Raw genomic sequence first — 20,174 nt, forward strand, 5'->3', positions numbered from 1 at the left:
GTATGTAGAGTAGCTAGTGCATGCCAGGTAATGATTGGTGATGTTATGTGATGTCTATGTTTCTTTGAGATACCAGTGCTATTGAGCTGTCTACTAGTTAACAGTAAGTACAGCTTAGAGGTATGTTATTGGAGATGGTGAAAATGCTTTTTTCCCCCCCTGACACTTGCATATCATAACTTTGTATCCAAGAACTTGGAATCTTTCATCGCTGTATTTAAAATCAAATGTGTTGGTTTTGGGTCTCGAGAGTGGTAGTCTGTGTCTCTCAATCTCTTTCCATCATGTGCAGCCAAAGGATTTTGAATTTTACCAGTGTGCAGACAGCTGTGATCTTCCTAATTGGTTTGTGTGGGTGTCAGCATTCAGCTCTCCAATGAAATTTTTCAGAAAAGAAATGAGAAACTGAATGAGATGGGAATTAAAGCAGAAAGTTGGCTGTATAGATGATTTAGCAGTAATCTAGTGTGTAGCTAATTGGCTAGTATCCAAATTGGGCTTCTGATTGTTTGTTTTTCCTCTGGAGAAGAATGTTATTGAATACTAGATGACTGCTTCCCTGAAGGAAAAGATTCATGTCTAGGTGTTTGGTTCTAACATCGATTTTTATCTTGTATGGCACAACTGTTACTTATATTATGCACGTGGATTATGATATTAAAACTAAAAATGTTGGATTGTAGAAGCAAAAAGCTGGCCACGTGTAGGCCAGTAGGAGTTTTGCAATTTACATTGTTAATGCTAGAATTTCAGCCTAGCTTGTTATATATTTGGGTTTAATTTTTAATGTTGAACTTTTGGTTGTCATGCACGGTATACTTGTTAGCAGAATGCAAAAGGAATGTTTTGCTAAAAAGAAAAAAAGCAGATTATTTAAATGTTCATGGACTTGTACTGCTGAAAAGTTTGTCTCCAAGGGAAGTCTGCTGTAAGGTTTTAAAATTACATTGAATATCTGGAAAGGAAGGAGATGCAACAACTACATTTTATAATTTGTTTTACTCTTCCAAATTCTAATAAATTTACTTTCCCTCATTTGGGATTAGATTTTACTTATGTCAGGTGTCAGTCAAGTGGGAAAATTCACCAAAGTTCGTGGAACTTCAGGGTTAACTCTCACCAGTTTCTGCAAAGTTTGGCCTCTGCTTTTTACTGATTTTTTTCTTCTTATGATTATTGGTCAAATACCATTTTATTCAGCAGAAAGCATTCAGAATATTAATAGAATAATCTTGCTTTATCTATAATGCATTCTTAGATTGTTACTTGCATGAGTAATAACTCTAAAAATAGCCAGTATGATTTCCATCTCACATCTGTGAAAGATGCTGTGTTTTGTGCCATACCCTAGGGTTAAGCTGTGAGCCAACACACTGCTGGAATTTTTCCTTTGGAAATCAGGCAGCTAAAGCACCTTAAGGAGGCCTTTTTCCTTTGTGTTTCAAAACTGAAATATGCCTTGAGAGTTATACCAAGTGGAGTTCAGTCTTCTATGCCTCAGCTGCAGCAGGAGGGATCTTGTAGGTGGTGGTTTGGGGAACACAAATAATCTGACAGTACATGGGATGTTTGTGGAGCTGTCAGGATAAGCTGCAAAGATAACCATTTATTATACCTGTTCTGGAGGAACAAGTGAAGAGTGTTTGTTTGGGATTTTTGTCAAAGATAACATTTATTGTCCCTGTGGTACATGTTCAGTCCTTATATCAGTGTGTTCTGATTTTTAGCTCAGGGTAAGTCAGTATTTGTCTTTCATAGCAGTCAGTACCCACAATCCAATGATTTTTGAAAGTGAAACTACAGATGCTTACTTATGCCTTCATATTGGAATGGTGGTACTAGTCTGTGTGTGCGTGCCTAAAGTCATAATTGCATGTGCTTGTGTCCTATAGCTGTTGCAAAAGCAGGTATTGTACATCCCATCAACTGATGATGCTTGCTTTAGTCTTTTGAATAATGGCTGTTTGGAAGTAAGCAACGTTACCAGGTTTTTAAAATATTTCAGGAGTCATTTAAGGTATGATTTTTGTAATATTTTTTTTCTTTTAGGTGGCCTGGCTTTAGCTCAAGTACTATTTTTTTATGTGAAATACCTCGTTCTGTATGGTGTTCCTGCCCTCATTCTTCAAATGGATGGACTCAAACCTCCAGCTCTGCCTTGCTGTGTGAGCCTGATGCACAGTTTCACTAAAATGTGGAGGTTAGTCATTATTGCTTTTCAGATGGTTTATTATTGATATATGGCAGTCAGTGTGTAAGAACATGCATATGTGTGTTTGTGGTCACATACACGTTTGCTTTCGTGTCCTTGTGGTTTTTTCCCTCACCCCCATGATTCATTTTTAGTGCTTTGTAAATGAACTTCAATTTGATGGTTACTTTTTTCACACTGCAGAGGGCAGGGGCAAGCATCCCTTTCAGCTTTTTCATCCTCTTAATTATTAGAATTGCTCAGCCTACTTAGCTTCACTAACATAGCAATTATTCTTTCCAGATATCTATTAAATGGTTCATTTTTCAGTCTTGGTCTAAACCCCACATTTCAGCTAGATATTTGTATGGAGAAGGAAAGAAATGCTTGATTAATCACCCTATGAGGAAAGCTGTAGTTATAACACTCTAGCGTGTAGTCATGCTAGACTCATGCAGCAGAGAAAGTCTTCAACACATTGAAAGTAAGTACTATGAAAAATGGGAATTATTTATAATGTAGGATGAATTTCTGGATCCCCTTTGCTTTTAAAGAGTTTCAGCACAATATTTCACAAAAAAATTTACCAGTTTTGAATCTTACTGTTGCTTTAAATCAGTGTTCACTGAAGTACTTCTGCTGAAAACTCTCCCAGGTGGATTCTGCTTGCTGCTTGGCCTGTGTATATCAGTGGATTCACTTCTTTCCCTTGTTTTCCTCTGCACTGTGTCTGTAGTTCCTTCAGTCAGTGGGATGCTGTGCCCCAGAATTCTAGAAACATTTCCTGAAATGACTTAGACTTGTCAGCTTTTTAGTGCAGAGATTTCTCTTGTTTTGTGTTAGTGCAGAGCCTAGTACAACGGTGCTTACCCTGTTTGGTCTCTGACTGCTTTGTAATACGAATAAAGCTTTTTCATTTTAGTCATAAAAACAGCGGGCCTGCTATTATCAGAGCTTTATTGGATGAGATTTTAATTTTGTTTCAGGCTTGAAGCTAGATGTAATGAGAAGGTTTTGTAGTTTATAATAGTTGGCAACTGTAGGTATGTGGTATTCAAAGAAATGCAGCAGAAATAGAGTGCAGAAAACAGATGAACTGTTAAAAATTATTTGATATACTAGCAAATGCCTTAGTTTAAATTCTCTTTCAGGGTTTGAACTGAATTTATGACCTACAGAGTTAATACAGAAATCTGTGGTTCTTACCAGGCACTCTCCTGAGAGCAGCATCACTTGGCCTGACGGCCCTCGCAAGCTGAGTTGCAAACAGCAGTGGTTTTTTTTCCCCTGTCTCCCAGTTATTATTCCAGGGAATCTGTGTATTGCTCTGGAGGTGCCAAATGAAACTGAACTTCAGCACAAATACTAATGACACTGCTGTGTCAGGTAGTTGTAACAGACCGTGAAAAGGTACTTTCTGCCTGTGAAGATGTGTGATGTATCACAGTAAAAGCATTGTGTATTCTTTGAAAAATATTCATAACACTCAGAAGAAAATTGAAACTAGTTTCTAAGTAGAAAGTTTAATTATTTTTTTTAAAGGAAAAAGTGCCAACTGCTGGTATTTACCATTTGCCCAAGTATTGCATTCATATGTGTATCAACATTCACTGCCAGAAATAATCCCGTCTATGAGATAATTTTATTTTTTTGTTGGCTTTGAAGGCTGAAAAAATCAGTCCCACCAGCAGGGTGGATAGTAGAATTTCCTATGGCTGCTAGTGATTTATGGGTCATTTTCAATTATCTAAGAAATCTCATGTAGCTTACCCTCTGAATCTGTGAATTACGATGCCCTCATGCCTTTACAGTTAAACTTTTCAATCACTAGTACCTAGAGGCTTTGCAGTCTTCTTATGTGTTTTGGTATGTTATAAAGGAATGTCAGTGTTAGAAGTGGGAATAGCCTTTGTTTTTAAAATGACTGTCTGAACTGGACAGGAATTGTGGAAATGATGGGCTTAGCATAAAAGCTAGCAAAAACTGATGAAAGCAAATACCTTGTGTTGTAAAGCTTTATGAACAGTGACACTGTGTTTCCTTAAAGTGCTAAATACTTTTTTGTAGTTTGTGACTATGTGGGCTTTTATGTGAATGTTCCTAACAACTTTATCAGAGTGGGTCAAACTTAAATGTACTTAAATGTTAATAACATAGTGCCTAGTTTTAAGCTGGTAGAGTTAGGAGGTTTGTACCAGACCATTTTCATAAAATAGTAGCCTGGTAAAACTCATTAAAGACTCCCAGGACCAGGCTGGGAAATGGAGTGGGGTGGAATGAGCCAGATGACATGGAGTGCACCACTGTTACCTGCTGGCTGGCATCTGGGAGGCTGCTCAGAGAAAAGTGTGTGTGTATGCTTGGCTTGCTCTTGCACTTCTTGCTGGTGTCCACTTTAGGGTACTGTCAGAAACAGGGTATTATGCTAGCTAGGCTTTTGGAAGATCCCGTATTGCTATTTTTATCTCTCAAAGCTATTAGCAGTGCAGATTTTGAAGGAGAGAAGGTAGCCTGAGGAGAAACACAAAAGGAGCATAACAATGTTAAGGAATGCAAATACACTAATAAGGAGTCTTCCACCACCACCTGGTGTCCTTTGAGCATAACAACAAAGCTTTTGATCTTACACATCAAGACCAGGGTCACTTATAATCAGTACATGCTGACATAATTTGCTCTGCAATACAGCAGGTGGAAGAGCTTTCAGTCAGGAAGGTAAGAAAGATACCATAGTATGTCTAAAATTTCTGGAGCTGAAAAGCAAAGCAGGTATTAGTAAACCAAATTGGGTACTTTGCCTCCCTATTTATGGTACTAAACAACAAAACACATTGTGTCCATTCAAACTTAAAACCAAAAGAATTTAATTAAAAAGGAGTTATCAACTTTATAGTAGAATCTGCCTAATTTGCATTGTATTTCATCAAGACAATCCCAGCATCAAAAAATCAGCAATCCTGTTTATCATCTCAAGACAAATACAGGTGTTCAATGTGTTATTGTGGTTTCATTTTACCAGTATTATCATTATCTTGCTAAATATGCAGCTATATAGCTAATAAATGCATGATAAATTTATTACTATTCAAAAGCTTGATTATAGCTGTGAAAAGGAGTTTCTGAGCTCCTGATTTCCAGATAGGGCAGCAGTTCAGTGACATACCAACTTAAAAGTTTTTAATGTCTGCTTTATCTTAAGCCATGAGGAATTAAAACTTTTGTTTTTTACCAAGGTTAAAAGCAAGGTCATTAATCATGTGAGAGCAACCAGTGGTGTTGGAAACGTGACTGCTTTTAAAGAATTGGTCAAGGCTGATGCCTGCCATACAACCTCTTAGGTGGGGGCGTGGAGGAGTGGTGTGGGGTTGAATTGTGTAGGGTAGCTAGAAAAAGCTGTGCTACTGCTGACACTTGCAAATCAGACCAATCTGGAAAAATATCCTAGTGAAAGAGTAAAGGTGTGGAAACTACAGAAACAATAGGTAGCACGTAACTAAATCCTGTATCGCTTTTGACACACTGGTAAATGACTGGCAATATATTCCACAAAGAAACTTAGTTTGTAAATCAGGACAAGATTTAGCACAGATGCTGTGTGTGGAAAAACCATGCTTCCATTTTTATGTTTCCATACTTGTGTTACTGAGTGTGGCAAGTGCTTTTTTGCAAAGATGTTGGACACATTGATCAGATGTATTTTGACATGCTATGGGAACAGCATGGCATAAGAAACCAGTTATTTCTGGTCATAGACTGACACAAAACGCGCAGAAGCACAACTCTTCTGCCTTTCCACCTTAAAATTTGCACATTACCAAGTATCTTATCCCAAAATAATAGAGGCAAATTTGTTGGGGACAAATTGTGCTAAGACTTTTTGCATGTTTAATATAGGTTAGCCTCAGCAAGGGTAGAGGTTCTTCAAGAAGACATTAAGAAGTAGAATTTGAAAGGTAGATTTCACAGGAAGCAGAATTTCACCCAGTATAAAGAGAATGGAGTTGAAGAAATGCTTCCAGATAAAAAATAAAATAATGCAATGATGGAGAAAGATCTGGCCATTTTCAACTACTATACTGAAAGTTCTAGACTCCACCTTGTATTTAATACCCCGATTCTTGACCAGACCGGAGTCTGACATAAGTCAGCCCCTCCATTTTCTTGTGTGCTAATGGGTGGACTAGGAGGGCTGTATTTTGCATGTACAGACACATACACACTTTTATATGAACATATGTTTATGTTCACACAGATGTTTTGGTGACATCCAAAAATGGCATCTGGGTTATGATTTGAAAGAAACTGTCAGGAATTCAGTCTGGTTTACGTGCATCATTATTGCAAAAGCATTGCTTGCCTTATATGAGAAAAGTGGTCTATATGCAAGGTTTCAGTGAATTGCTCCAAATTATGGATTAGAATTTTGCTGTAGGCTCATCATATTCTCTGCTATAACCATGCCATAGAAAATGGATCTACAAATGAAAATACCTCATCTGCCTTTTTCTTTCTCATCCTGATACCTTTTGTCTATCTTCACTGTTGTTCTTGAAACCTTCCCTGCTCTGGAAACAGTTCCTTCTGTATGTCTATCAGAAAGGGCCATACAGGGTATTTTCCCTTCTTTTCAGGTTCGTTTCTGGGTAAGTCTGCTACTGGTGTTATGTGTGAGTGTGAGCACAAGAGATCACTGTGACCATATGCAGTAATTTTGGAATGCTGAACGCAAGCAAAAATTTACCATCTCTTACTTCTGGCTTAAACACTTGATAATATTTACATCTATTTGCCTATTCTTAGTTTGTGGTGAGGATCGGAATAGACTTTTAAACATGGAAAATTGATTTTCTGACCTGGAGGGGGCAGGGAAGAAGTGATTTTTAGTCTCTTTTCACCTGTGCTTCTCATGGTCTCAGCCCAGTTTATCATGTACTTCCCTTCTTTGGGCTTCTGACTTTTGTATTAGAATAAATTATTTTGGGAGTTAATTCTTAAATATATCAAGACAAGTGACTGAAAGGCTTTATGTTATAAGATATCATTAAAGAAATTTAAATAAGATCAGAAATGGTGTTTCTGTCAGTGCTTGATTTGGGAGGCTTGCCTCCTGAAATTCCCAAATAGCCGATGTCTGGCACAAGTTAACACAAACATAGCTGTCCAGCTGTCACTTTGCTACAGCCATGTGCAGTCTGGATGACATCCCTGCCTCTGGGCTCAGAAAAAGGTGCCTTTACAAGGGGCTTGTATTCTACCAAATTCCTGTGGGAAGCTCTTGCTTTCTGTTTGAGTATCGTAGGGCTCCTTTGCTGTGGTGTTTCTGGATAAATTGATAGATTGTCTGAAATTTGAGATAGCAGGTTTTCTCCCTAAGATTCTCCTTCCTATGAGTGTTGTTCTGTGATTATATGCTAGTAATGACAGCAAATAGCTGTCATGCAACCTGTCATTCAGAGGTAATTACAGGTAAAAAGGAAGGAGCTAAATGATGGGTCAGACTCCTTCCCATGGCAGGTAAGAGTCATTTAAGTTGCAAATCCCTAACAGTTTTCATGAGGGAAGGAGAGGTAGGCAGTGAATAAGAACTCCACATCTCCACGGTAGCATGGAGAAGGGACTCAGCAGGAATCACCCAGAGCATGGTAGAAGCTTGAATGGCACACCCAGACCTGTGGCTCAGACCTCTTGCCCACCTTGCTGTAGCAGGAGTTGCAGCAGCAGCAGCAGCTGCTTCCCAAAACTGCCAGAGGACCTTCACTGGGGTTCTGCACCTTGGGAGGGGATGCTGTCTGGGGATCAGAGCAGGGATGCTGGGCCAAGCCTACTTGTGCTATGAACAGAGAATGATGTTTTAAGTGCTATAAAAGAAAGCCCTAGCAGGCAGCTTCAAGAGGATCAGTTATTTTGAGGTGGTTTGTTTTTTATCTATCCTGTATTCTAGACAGCTGTTTCTGAAAGCTTTCTACTACCATGCCTCTGATGGGACTTACCCAGCAGCTGAAACTGAGACAAGAAAAGGAAGGACAGGTTTATGCGTATTTCCCTTTCTCTTGGAGATTGGGAGTGTCACTTCTGGTATATTTGCAACCTTAGATTTTTTCAAAGAGAAAGTTGTTCAGTGTGTTTTAGACTGTGTATCAGGTAAAACAAAAATGGCTTTTGATGATCTAGTTTCTCACTGATTTTAATCTTAAAAATGTTAGTGCTGCAGCATTTCTATTTAAAAATCAAAAGGCACCTTTTCCCCACCCAATATTTTTAAAAGTGATCTTGAATTATGAAAAAAAATATTTAAAAGCATAGTTTGATTAAATAAATTACACCCACAGTTTTGAAGTGGCCTGGTGCTCGTGACTAAGAGGAAATTGTACTGAAACCTTAAGAAGAAATCAGTATTTCCAAAGTGTGCAGAAGTCCAAATACATCAATGCCCATGAGCCATGTTAAGCCTCCTTTGGCAAACTGTAACACCCTGAAGTCATAAGATCTGGTTTGTGTGTCCTGTGTGGACAAGTACACCAAATTGGATCCCAAATCGGTAGTAAAAATAACATGTATAAGAACAGTTTTTCATGGAAAGCTTGTGTTTGCATAGATTTGTGGATGATGTGCCTTAAAAAGCTTAAAGAATACTATATTTCATTCTTGAGAAGTTTTTACAGGGTCTTTGAAGATGCTGGGTGAGAGTCTCAGACAGAAAAGGGTTCTTTTTTCCTTCTGCTGGTGTGTAAGGACCAGGGTTTAATGTAAGGCACATCTCTCTGTATGTTCTGGCCACCTACAACCCCTGTGGTACTTGTAAGCAGTATGCTCTTGTGTGAAATACACAGCTGCTATGCAGAGTAACAGCTGGAGTCAGGGGGGTCTTTTGAAGAGAACCCTCCTTAGAAAGTCTGTGGAGTTATGTGTAACTTAAATGTTACATCTGCTTACCAATATCAGAATACTTAAGCTGTTTGCCCCAAAGTTGGGTATTTAATTGCAGAATTAGTGCACAGTTTTGGTAGTGGAATAACTTGTTTCCAAGTTGAAAATTAACCCTTTTCCTGACTTACTGACTTGTTATATTTTTCAGTAACTGTTGGGATGCTTAAAACCGAACATTGATCTGTGACTCATTATTTTTAGCTAATGTCACCTAAATAGATGATAGACACTTTAGTCCTGGACTGGTTAGTCATTCTTTTGCCGATAGAGACAAAAAAATTAACTGCTTCTGATGTCAGCCAAATTAGTGCATGCTACAGTTCTTACCTACTGTACAGCTCATTTTGCTGGTTATATTAAAGCTTTAAAAGGCTCCTTAAATCTCTTCTGTAGAGAAAAAAAAAATTGTCTCTTTGGAGTGTAAAAAGAGACAATAATGAAGCATACTAATCCTTCTTGGGTCTAAATTGCATAATTATTGGAAACTTATTTGCATAGTGACTGGTTTGTTACTGTAACTTGAATTTTTTTAACAAACAAGCTAAGCCCACCTACTGCTGATCACCCAAGAAGCCCATTCTTCACAGTATTTGACATGAGCTCTGCATAGATGCGAACTATTACTGCTGCTCACTACCACTGTAGAAAATGAGTAATGACTATTAATAAACTTCATTGTTCCATTTGCAGTAAAGATAGGGAACTCATAATAATTGGACAATCGCACTGCATTGCAAGAGTCTTGAGGAAGACTGAAGAACTTACCCTATGGGAGTTTGCCGCTAATAAAGGGCATTAGGTTTCATCACTCTCCGTGAGCTACCACAGGCTTTTGAAGAATCAGGGAAGGTATAAAATTAAAGTAATATTTCTTTTGAAAGGTTCTAGGAGAGAATACAGAAGTAACGGAATACAAAGAAGATTTGCTCTTTTTAAGAAAAGTATCTGCTGAACTGTATCACCAAGATCCAATGTGATGGATCTGTGAGAAACAGAACTAATTTGTCTTAAAGCCTCCTAAGTGGGCAAACCTGTGCGTAATCTTACATGAACATCGGCAATGACTGATGTCTGCTTAAAATTCTGCTTGTCTCTCTGGTCAGGAGATTGCAGGGGTGGGGGGAAGTTGCTGTGTTAGATCATTAAAACTTTCCTCAGACTTTCTGGTATAATACAGATTGTGTGTTTAAATTAAAATGAAACAACAAAACATCTTAGATTATGGATACAATTTTTAGGCTTGAGACCACGAGCAGTTTGTGTAGTCTCCTTATGTGGTCCACAAAAGAACTTTCTTCTTGCAGCTATCTTACTGTAGATAATTTTTGCTGTGCAGGTCTGCAGCCTGGGGTTCCAACTAATAACTGAAACTACAGATTTGGGACTTACTGATATTTTCTACTCGGAGGTGAAGGTGCCTTTAACAAAGTGTATACCAAAGTTTGACTGTATCCTGTGTTATACAGGCTGCCAGAGTCAGTCCAGGTATTTCTGCCTCTGTTGAAATCGGTGAGGGTTTTGCTGCTGATTTTGACTGGGTCAGTATTTCACTGTGGATTTCCACTTCTCATAGGTACAGGAAGCCCTAGCTTCTCCCTGCAATGCTATGCAGGAAATCCTTCACAAGTAAAATGTCTAGGGTTTGTTCTGTTTACCCTTAAATTAATCACATATTTACAAAGTACTGTTTTTGTGAGGTAAGGTGAATATTTACACATTGGCTGTATTGGTCCTGAAGAGCTCCACAGCAGTGAGTGGGAACTCTGGATGGAGGCACGTAGCACAAGCTGAATGCAGTGGCAGCTTTGGTTTTTCTAATAATGGGGGAAACCAAAAGGCAACCTGGTACTGCTGAATCATTCCAGGAAGAAACAGAACAGAAGTTCAAAGTGTTTTATCTAAGTATGTAGTGTTAGAATTCTAGCATATACTTAAGTAAGTGTCAGAGAATTTGATAGATATCTTCATGTATATACAAGTCCTGCTTATTATTATAATGTATTATATTTTTATATTATATACATATATACATATATATACATTATATTATTATAATGTAACAAGAAATTGCTTGTCAAAGACATGATATAAAAGCATTTGACAGTCTTCATATTTTTTCTTTAAAATAACAGATTTATCTTTTTTACTTTTAACTGCATTTTTACATTGAGACAAAAGAGAGCTACTACTAGTTTGCTGCATTGCAGGTGGTTAAAACTTAAAATCAAAGCTTGCAAAGAAAAGACAGTCTATTGAAGCTTGAGGTCTAGGCTTAAGTAGTTCTTAAAATCTTGATGTTTAAAAGAATGTTGCGTTTCATTAAACAGGAGTTTTCTCATTGGATTGAGCCAGGATTTGCTTCATTGTATGTTGCGTGGTAAGAATGGTGATGTTTTGGTTTTACATAGGAAATGATAGGAAAGCCAAAAGAGCTCCATATTATGTGTTTGTTTCTGATTCCAATGCCATATCAGTGGGAATACTGGAAAATCTATGTGGGTGAAATTCACCAAGTGTCTTGCACTAATTAAAAGACCAAAGTAAAAATGAGAACTCCAAGAACATGCTTGTATGTGGCAAGAGTCCCCAGAAAATGTGATGTGACTTTCAAGGTTCAGTGTCCAAAAGTATATTCTATAGTTTAGGTAGCAGATCCAAATGAGTGGTTGTATTGTAGTGGATCTCTTTTTTTTTTTTTTTTTTTTTTTTTTTTTTATCATGCATCTTCCCATCTTCATTTTAAAAACAAACAAGACTAAACAGTCTGGGCTTTTTAGATGAATATTTTCAGTTTGCTTGCTATATTTTATTTCTACTGTAAAATATCTTGTGGCAACTTGATTTTTGTTTTTCTGTTTTAGGTTTTCTAAATAGTGTATCCTAGTGTGGTGGCAGTTAAGAGGAAGTGTGCTGATTGTCACTGAAGAGACAAGCTTTGCTGTGAAGGTGTAGGTTTCAAGTAAACTTGCAGAAAACAGTATGTCTGAATCCATGCAAGTTGTAGACAGGCAAAAGTGTCTTAAAAATATGGATGGCTTTCCCAGATCTTTAATAATGAAGATGATGATGAAGCAATTGGTAGCAGTCACTACCTGAAAAATACTTAGTCTACTAGGCGTACCCCCTCTAGGGAATTTGCTTCAGTAAATTTTATAGTTCACTGAGACATTAAATAATAGCAGTTACAAAACCTGCATATAGACTTTGCTATCTGCTTTCCCTGTAGTAATCTTATCTTCAGCAAGACTCTAAAACATGTTTGAGACTTATGTTGCACACTTGTAATTACTTGTAACTTGGAAGCTTTCATCTTTGAGGGCTTGCCAGTTGGGGAGGTTGCCACGGGCAGCATTGGAAGACAGATGAGCAGAAGTAGGAGGATCCAGAAATAAATGGTGGGGCATCTGTCAGGGGAATTCTGTCATTTACACAGTCTCTTGGGCATTCTGCCTCCAAGATATTGCTTGACAAGGAGGAACAATGAAGCAACTTAAAAGCATTGTGCCAGTGAAGGCAACTGTCATTCAGTGACCTCTCTGTCTCCAGTGCAAAATGTCCTGATGTGAGAGACTCTTAGTCAGCAGCTCACCGGCAAAATGCCAGATACATTTGCAAAGGCTGCTAATGGAAGTGCTGGTCTTGCAAACACTGTTCTGTGGTTAAATAGGACGGGCTACCCTGAGGATATGTGAATGAGTTACACTTTCTAATGTCAAGTTTAGCCATATTTGTAAAAGGAAGTGTGGAGGGCCATTCTTGAAATGTTGCAGCGACTACAATACTTCTTTTGAGAGATGTTAAATACCCACAGGGTAGAGTGCTGAAGCTATAACAAATAATCCACTTGCTGGATCATCACCATAGATGGCAACTAGTCTAGCTGATTTTAAGAGATTTAAGTGCAATTATTGTTTGCCTCAGTGAAATGTAGGGTAGTGCTGCTGCTTGAACTCCTCCTCTGCTTACAGAAACTACACCATTCCTTCCTGCATTCAAAAGTGTTCATGTTCCAGCAGCAACATGACTGTTTTTAACGCATCTAGGATGTTTCTGTCTGCAATGCAGTACGGTCTGTGGGCACACAGTATCACATTTACCTGTCTCCGTATATGTTACTGATTTCGAACTCTTTAAAATGGCAAGCTATCTACCTAGATCTATTCCCCATAAGGAAGGGCCCAAAGTTAGAGTCGTGCCGCTATCTGCTTTTTCAGAGTGGTGGTATGCCATCTGCTTGCAGTGGGTATCTTTGCTGAAGTGCATGGTTAGCCAAATACTTCCCAGATTATGCTAAATGTTGCATGATTTGTTGTGTTTTGTTTCCAGGAATAGTGTGCAGCCCAGCAGTCCTTCAGGAGGAACTGACAGAAAACAAAGCTGTGCTGCTTTCTCTTCAGCACATGGTTTCAAAATATGGATATGGAAAATCAGGGTTTGGCAACTCCAATTACTGCAATTAGTTTCATAAAAAATGGTTCTAGTAATGAGTTTAAATTGATTCATATGATCCTGACAGGTGCTTGGCACTTAAGTTTTTTTGGCTGTAAGTTATTGGGAATGAGGTCTCACAGTCAAACCTTGTGATTTGGGGGTCCTTTAGCCATCATACTGGAATTACGAATTGTAGTCCCTAATGCTGCTAATGAGTAGCAGTTTTCATCTAGGTAGGTGTGGCATCAGGTCCTTGAATCACATTGGTTGGCAAAACATCATTGAATTTAAAAGTTGTATACTGAAGGTTCAAACAACTCCTCTGCTGAGGAATTGGAGTTTAGAACTCAGCTAAAGGAACACACAGCCTTGTGGAAAGTGGGACCCATACGCAATCCATCGGATAACATGCTTGTAAAGAGTGCTGACCGGGGTGGGCATTTGGATGAAAATGCTCGGGAGCAAGTCTGTTGCTGTGTGTCAATCTGTAGCTCCACTAGGAGCCACCGTGTCTGCTGACCTGTGCTGAGCTCAGGGCATCTGTCCAGGAAAGTGTGAACAAGGTCCTAGAAGGTCCTGACCAGTTTTTGATCCTGATATATATCAGCATGCACCAGCTTGCAATAGGCAGATACACTTGAAGAACCATGCACTCTTTAAGTGGCAAGTGGTGAGCACAGGACTTCAAAATAAGGTCCAACTATAAAGAAATTGAACAGATGGAAATCTCAGAGTGAGTCTAAAGTACCTATGACACAAGAGGGAAACAGATGATTGGCTTCACTGATACCCTAATTGCAGCATGAACAGCAACTTACCACAGTTTTACTCATTTGTCTTTCAGATACGTATATATGCCTTTTTGTATCCTGGGGACAAAAAGGTTTTTGTACCTTTTTTTCCCTGGAAATCATCAGATTGACAATTTCAGTGCATGTGCTATTGCTACTGACTATGGTTCATACCAGCATGTTTCTGCCTTTTCATATCTTTTCTATATAAAAGGACTCTTTACTTCTCTCCCATCAGCTTTGTGCTGAATGCAAATTTGGAGGCACCTCGTTGCATTATGCATTTAGCTTTCAAAGCAGAAACCACATGTCTAAAATAATTCTGAAAATGTACCTTGAGGAGAGATATGTGTGCTTGCAGGCAGATATTTCAAAGATTATATTTTGGAAAAGGTCCTTGTTAGTTTAGTGTATGTATATTGTTGGTCACCCATTTCTAGTTGATGTACTGGGAAAAGACGAATTTGATTAGGAAAGATTATATGTATAATCTTTTGTTGAAATGTATCAGAAAGTAGAACTTCATGCTTAACAAAAGCATTAGTTGTGTACAGAACTGATTGAAAACTGCCCTTCAGAGGAATGCAATTAGAGTTGTTTTTATAAAGTAAATAGCTATTGAATTGTCTGTAATGAGCAACATGATTATGAAATGGAGGTTAAATATATCTCCCCTTTATTGTTCCACTGACTAGTCAAGATTTTGCTCTCTTCAAAGACTGCATTACTATTTTGAAAAACTAGATTTTACCCATTATTTCTCCAAAAATTTAAGTATTATTTTGCTACTGACATTTTAGCAGTGTAAGGAATTTAACTGGCAGAGCATTTTTTACTTGTATTGCTATGGATATCCTTTCCCTTGTTATTTTAGATTTTAATTAAAACCTTTATTTCAGAAAATTGTGCTCGTTATAGGATTTCAAAAAGCATTTGTGAAACTTTTATGTAACTGAGGCATCCTAAATTGCAGGGGCTACCAGATAAATCCTGTATTTTGCAGAGAAGCTCAGGATCAAATACACTGTTTGAAGTTGATTATAAACCATATTGCTATGTCAAGTAAATATGGGTGTACTTAGATAATCATGTCTGTGTGGTGTATAATTGTGGCAGGTGTAATTGAGTTAATTGTGGCGACACCCTGTTGTGCCTGATAGGTGGATTCCTGTGATGTTGAAGGGGATCGTTATGAAATGTTTAGTAGAAATGCAATGTGATAACTTGTTCTTTTTTCATTTAATGAAGTTGCTTACTCCACCCTGAGTTGCAGTCTGAACATTGCTATACAAACCCTTTTTACCCCTTTATATTTCCATCTGAGAACAGAAGGATTAATTACAACTACCAGATCTGTTTCCATTGCTACTTCACTGTACTTTAACTTCACTTGTAGACTTAAATACAGTACGTATTTAAATATGAACAAGTAGAACAGCTGAAAGAGTCTGTGATAGTGTTTTGTCAAAACCAGCCTCTAGCTTTTCAGTATTTTTGCCTTGCACACTCTCTATTCGTTATCCTAGGTGCTTAAAAATGTATGTACCCAATATCCATAGCCTTAAGCAATCCCAACTATTTTTTTTCATTTACAGTTTGAATTTGTTTTGCCTTGTTCTTGCTTTTAGAACTAATCAATTACACTATCCTAAGGTGATTTTAAGATCTAGGTGCACACTTTGATTCTACTGTATATTCTCAAAATTCTGTTGGTCATAGTGTAGTTAATTTTTTTAACTGGCTGCTTACACTGAGAATTCAGGATCTTAGGTAGTATCAGTACAGCATCCATCTTAGGAATAATGGACCTAGTGAGGCTTTCATCTTTTTTCCTTCTTTTCATTTATTCTAATAAATTGGTTCTATGCATGTTCATTTTTAATACTTATTGAATACTTTGTGGAAATATTTCCATCAGTAAAGCCTGCATGAAATAAAGTATAAAGCTTTTTTTTAATAACAAGTGCATTATGTTTTGGTAACGGTGAAAAATGAGAGAAAAGATGGCATTGAAGTCCACAGCAAAGGTCTAATTTTCCCTCCCTGTCTGAGCCCACTCTGCCTCAACTTTGTCCACTCAACTTCCTTCAGCTCTGATCATCTCAGCTTAGCAGGATCATTCAGTTTCCATGTTCGTTGTAGGCCAAAGCCCTTTGGCTTTTCGTTCGTTGTCAAGAGTGGTGGTACTGTTGTGCGCCACATTGCTGTCCACAAGAAGCTCAGTTGTTGTGTCCCTTCAGAGACGATAGCAGATGTGGTCATTGCCATTGCAGGATAGCTAGGAGAACCTGAAAAGATGAGCTTGGCTGAAGATACACAAGACGACTATTTAGCATATATCTGTTCCCTGGAATTCTATGAGTTTCTTTTCCCCATCCCAGCACAAGCATACTGAAGTGCTTGGTCCTAGGAAGAAAAGGTTTTCAGAGGTATAAATGCAGACTGTGGGCAGCTCTGATACAAACAACTGGCTGTACAACACAGAATATTTTGGTGAAGAGGGGGAGCCAAATTACAGTATGTGTTCAGGCAAGAGGAACGCGGAAAGATAACTGGATACACTTCATGCAGTATAATTACACAGTAATAAAACAATAATGTAAAATGGGGAATGATTTTAGGAATGTGAAAATATAGGTTTAATGGTGGCCATGTGCATGTTCCTGGCAGAATATTTTTTTCTGTTTGCAAGGCAGCTTTTAAGTGGGAAATTTGTTCCCCTCATCATCACCCTGCTGAACCAGTGTTTCCCTCCCTTTTTAACTCCTAGAATTTCTACTGCTCATTATCTGTTGTTACCAGGATGCCATTAACTATCTGATGACTTCTCTTGTTCCAGGTAGGAGGCAGCACACTGCAAGCAATACTGTTAAAATAAAACCATGTTGTACCCAAATGACCAATCAGTTGGTTTTTTTTTAACAGGGTTCTTGAGTTTAGTATATGCAAAAACGTTTTCTGTGCACAGAATGAAGCCCATTTCAGAGCAAGTCCAGCACTACAAACAAGACATTTGGTTTTTCCAATTGTGCTGTTATGCACACAGTTAATCTGGGATTACACTGATAGTATCATAAAACTGGCACGTACTTCAGATACTGAGTAAATGTCTGAAATCAGTGGATACCTTCCTGTAGTATCAAGGATTTGCTAGTATATTGTTCGTGAACTTGATTCTGCTGAGCTAGCTGAGGGACAGCTGAGAAAAGGAAAACAAACACTGATGCTTATGGCTAATGTATGTTGTTAATGCTGAAGTTTTTAGGCGTGGTTCTTGTAATTTAGTGTGATCTAACTTGTACTTATTGTCATAAATCTTCAAAGTTATTTTCCTCACCAGAGCTGAGTGGAACACGCTTGTAAGGCCCACTTCTCAGTATATTCTGTGTATCTGAAGGAGACTTAAGGGGGTTCTTTGACTATTCTTTATCATGGAGAGAATTCACAGTGATCCGTTAGTGCAGTACAGAGCACAAAAGGGGAAAGGAGGGATGGCACAGTAGTTTTGCGTAGAGGATCATTGTGTATGTGACAGGAAACATGCAGACTCGCTGGTTATCAGGATGCTTCCAAAATTATACAGAATATAAACAATTTATGCTTTGTGTGGGTTATACCACTCTGAATGTTACTGCTTTACTGAAGAAATAACCAAACAAGGGATTTGTGAGCTTTTTAACATGCATCTAAATCTTTCCATATGATGATAATCTTAAATTTCACATGTCATTACGGCTGGGAATTTGAATATTACACTTTTGCTTCTCTTTTATCAATTCCAGCAGTTTTATATTTATTTTTGGTATTATTGATTGTTTTGAAATGCAGTGTTTGTACAATACCTAACAGAGTAGTATTTTATTTTTTTTTAATTATTAAAATATGGTGAATCTTTTTTCTTACAGAAGTTTTGATGTTGGACTACATCGCTTTCTGGTCAGGTAAGCCAATACTTATTTTGGATTGCAATTTCATATTAAAAAGCATTTTTGTTTTAAGTAGAGATGGCTATGTGAACTCACTACTAATCAATAGATATTTTTCTATAGCAAGATCCTCTTGTCTTCCATTTGTATATTAGTTTGAGAAACTTTTAATTTTTTGGCTTGAATATCTACCCAATGTCACTCTAAGGAACCTCTTCAGGTGTCCTTAAGTAAAACTTTGACTTGGGAAATTTCAGTGGCAGCGTCCCACTTGCTGCTGAGGAAATTTTTTCTTGTACTGACAAAAACGTTTTCTTATTTTTTTTTTCTTCTTCAGAAAAAACTGAAGGAAGTTTTTTCACTGGTAACACAAGCAACTCAAGTACCTTCATATCTTCTAATAAGGGCTTGAATTTTATAGAAAACTGTGACTGTAGAGGACAGTTGTATTTTCTTGATAGAGAACTTGATTGGTTCAATGCATGGGATGGACTATGTTCTGAAGATGAATAAAGTGGGATAATTGCTGTGCATTTTGCTGACATTTAGAGGAATGCAGTGATTAAAGCAGGGCACTTCCAACAAGAAAAGGGAGGTTAATGTATTTGAATGCTACACTGAGGAACTGGTTTTGTTGTTTGGAGTTCTTTTGTGTGAGCAAAGTCACAAGCGTTCACTAAGAATGTGTTTGCATTCATTTTTAATAACATACCTATCACTATTTACTGATCTTTACAAAGAAGTGTGATGCATACCATGAAGTTTGCTATGATCTTCAGACCCTTAGAGATTTCAATTTCTCAGTTGTTTCATCCCCTGAAATGTTGCAGTATTCATCTGTGAAGAACTTTATCTTGGAAGAATGAACCCAGTATGTGAGCCAGAGCATACTGGTTGGGTCCCACCATAAGGATCAGGTGATGTTAGGCTTCCCTTGATTTGGCCTTGCTACTGAACTCATTACAGAAGCCTGCTAATTGCTCTTTAGCTACTAAAAGAAGCATATAGCTACAGACAGCATGATAAATGCTTGGAAGCATTTCCCTGCCTTAGGCACAGCATCACTTGTAAGCGTTCTTTTCACTTTGTCCTCTGAAGTATCCAAGATACCCCTTCCAGATTCAGGTTCTCTAGTTATCAGTACTGTGGCTAAATCCAAGAAAAAATGGTAATTCTTTGTCCAAGGTCTTGGGTGCCAGTTGGACAACAATACAAAAGGTATATCTTAAAGGAAAGAATACTGGGTAATATCATATTGAATGCCATGCTTTTGTGATTTAAACTAAATACAAAAACCATGAAAGACAAGACATCACACAAAGCCTATATCACAGGGGAAATCAGGTTTGGTTTAAGGTTGCCCAGGCAAACCCCTGTCCTGCCATCTTGTAACATTTGAGTAGTAGGCTTTGTAACATTAGGGTTATTTTATGTATTTCTTTGCATGTAACACGACAGCTTTTAATGGATAGCTGTCTTCACTAAAGCCACAGTGTCAGTATTGCTGAAGATATATGTATTTCAGTGTGTAGATACAGGTTTTAGACTGCTGAATGTATTTAAGTTCTGGTATTAGTTCTACAAAATTAGTCACATCTGTATTTTGACCAGTAGATTGTTTTTCTCAAATAATATAAGAAATGGAAATCATCATGCTTATAAATGGTTTAAAAATATGCTGCTGTTGTAAAGGGAATACAGTGCACAAGAAGGTCTCCTGGGAATGCTGACAGCTACTTAACCAAGGATAGAATCATGGGTCAGCATTGGTGTTCTAAGTTTGAGCCCCTGGTATTGCTTCTGCCATAAAATATGCTTTCACTTGTTTCATATAAAGGATGTAATCAGATATTATTCTCTTATACTGCATTGCTTTACATCCTGTGGAGATGTGGTACTGGAGTTGTA

At 37.9% G+C, this 20,174-nt stretch overlaps 1 protein-coding gene across 1 annotated transcript in view; it reads left to right on the top strand.

Moving 5' to 3' along the window:
• HHAT (hedgehog acyltransferase) overlaps positions 1 to 20,174 on the top strand; it is a 161,914-nt gene that overhangs the window by 18,725 nt on the left and 123,015 nt on the right. The window contains exons 8-9 of the mRNA XM_037405739.1: positions 2,050 to 2,200; positions 18,246 to 18,281. Of these exons, the coding sequence (XP_037261636.1) occupies positions 2,050 to 2,200; positions 18,246 to 18,281 (187 nt within the window). The remainder of the gene's footprint in view (positions 1 to 2,049; positions 2,201 to 18,245; positions 18,282 to 20,174) is intronic.

The sequence above is a fragment of the Falco rusticolus genome, chromosome 12 (genome assembly GCF_015220075.1).
Source record: "Falco rusticolus isolate bFalRus1 chromosome 12, bFalRus1.pri, whole genome shotgun sequence".
Lineage (NCBI taxonomy): Eukaryota > Metazoa > Chordata > Aves > Falconiformes > Falconidae > Falco > Falco rusticolus.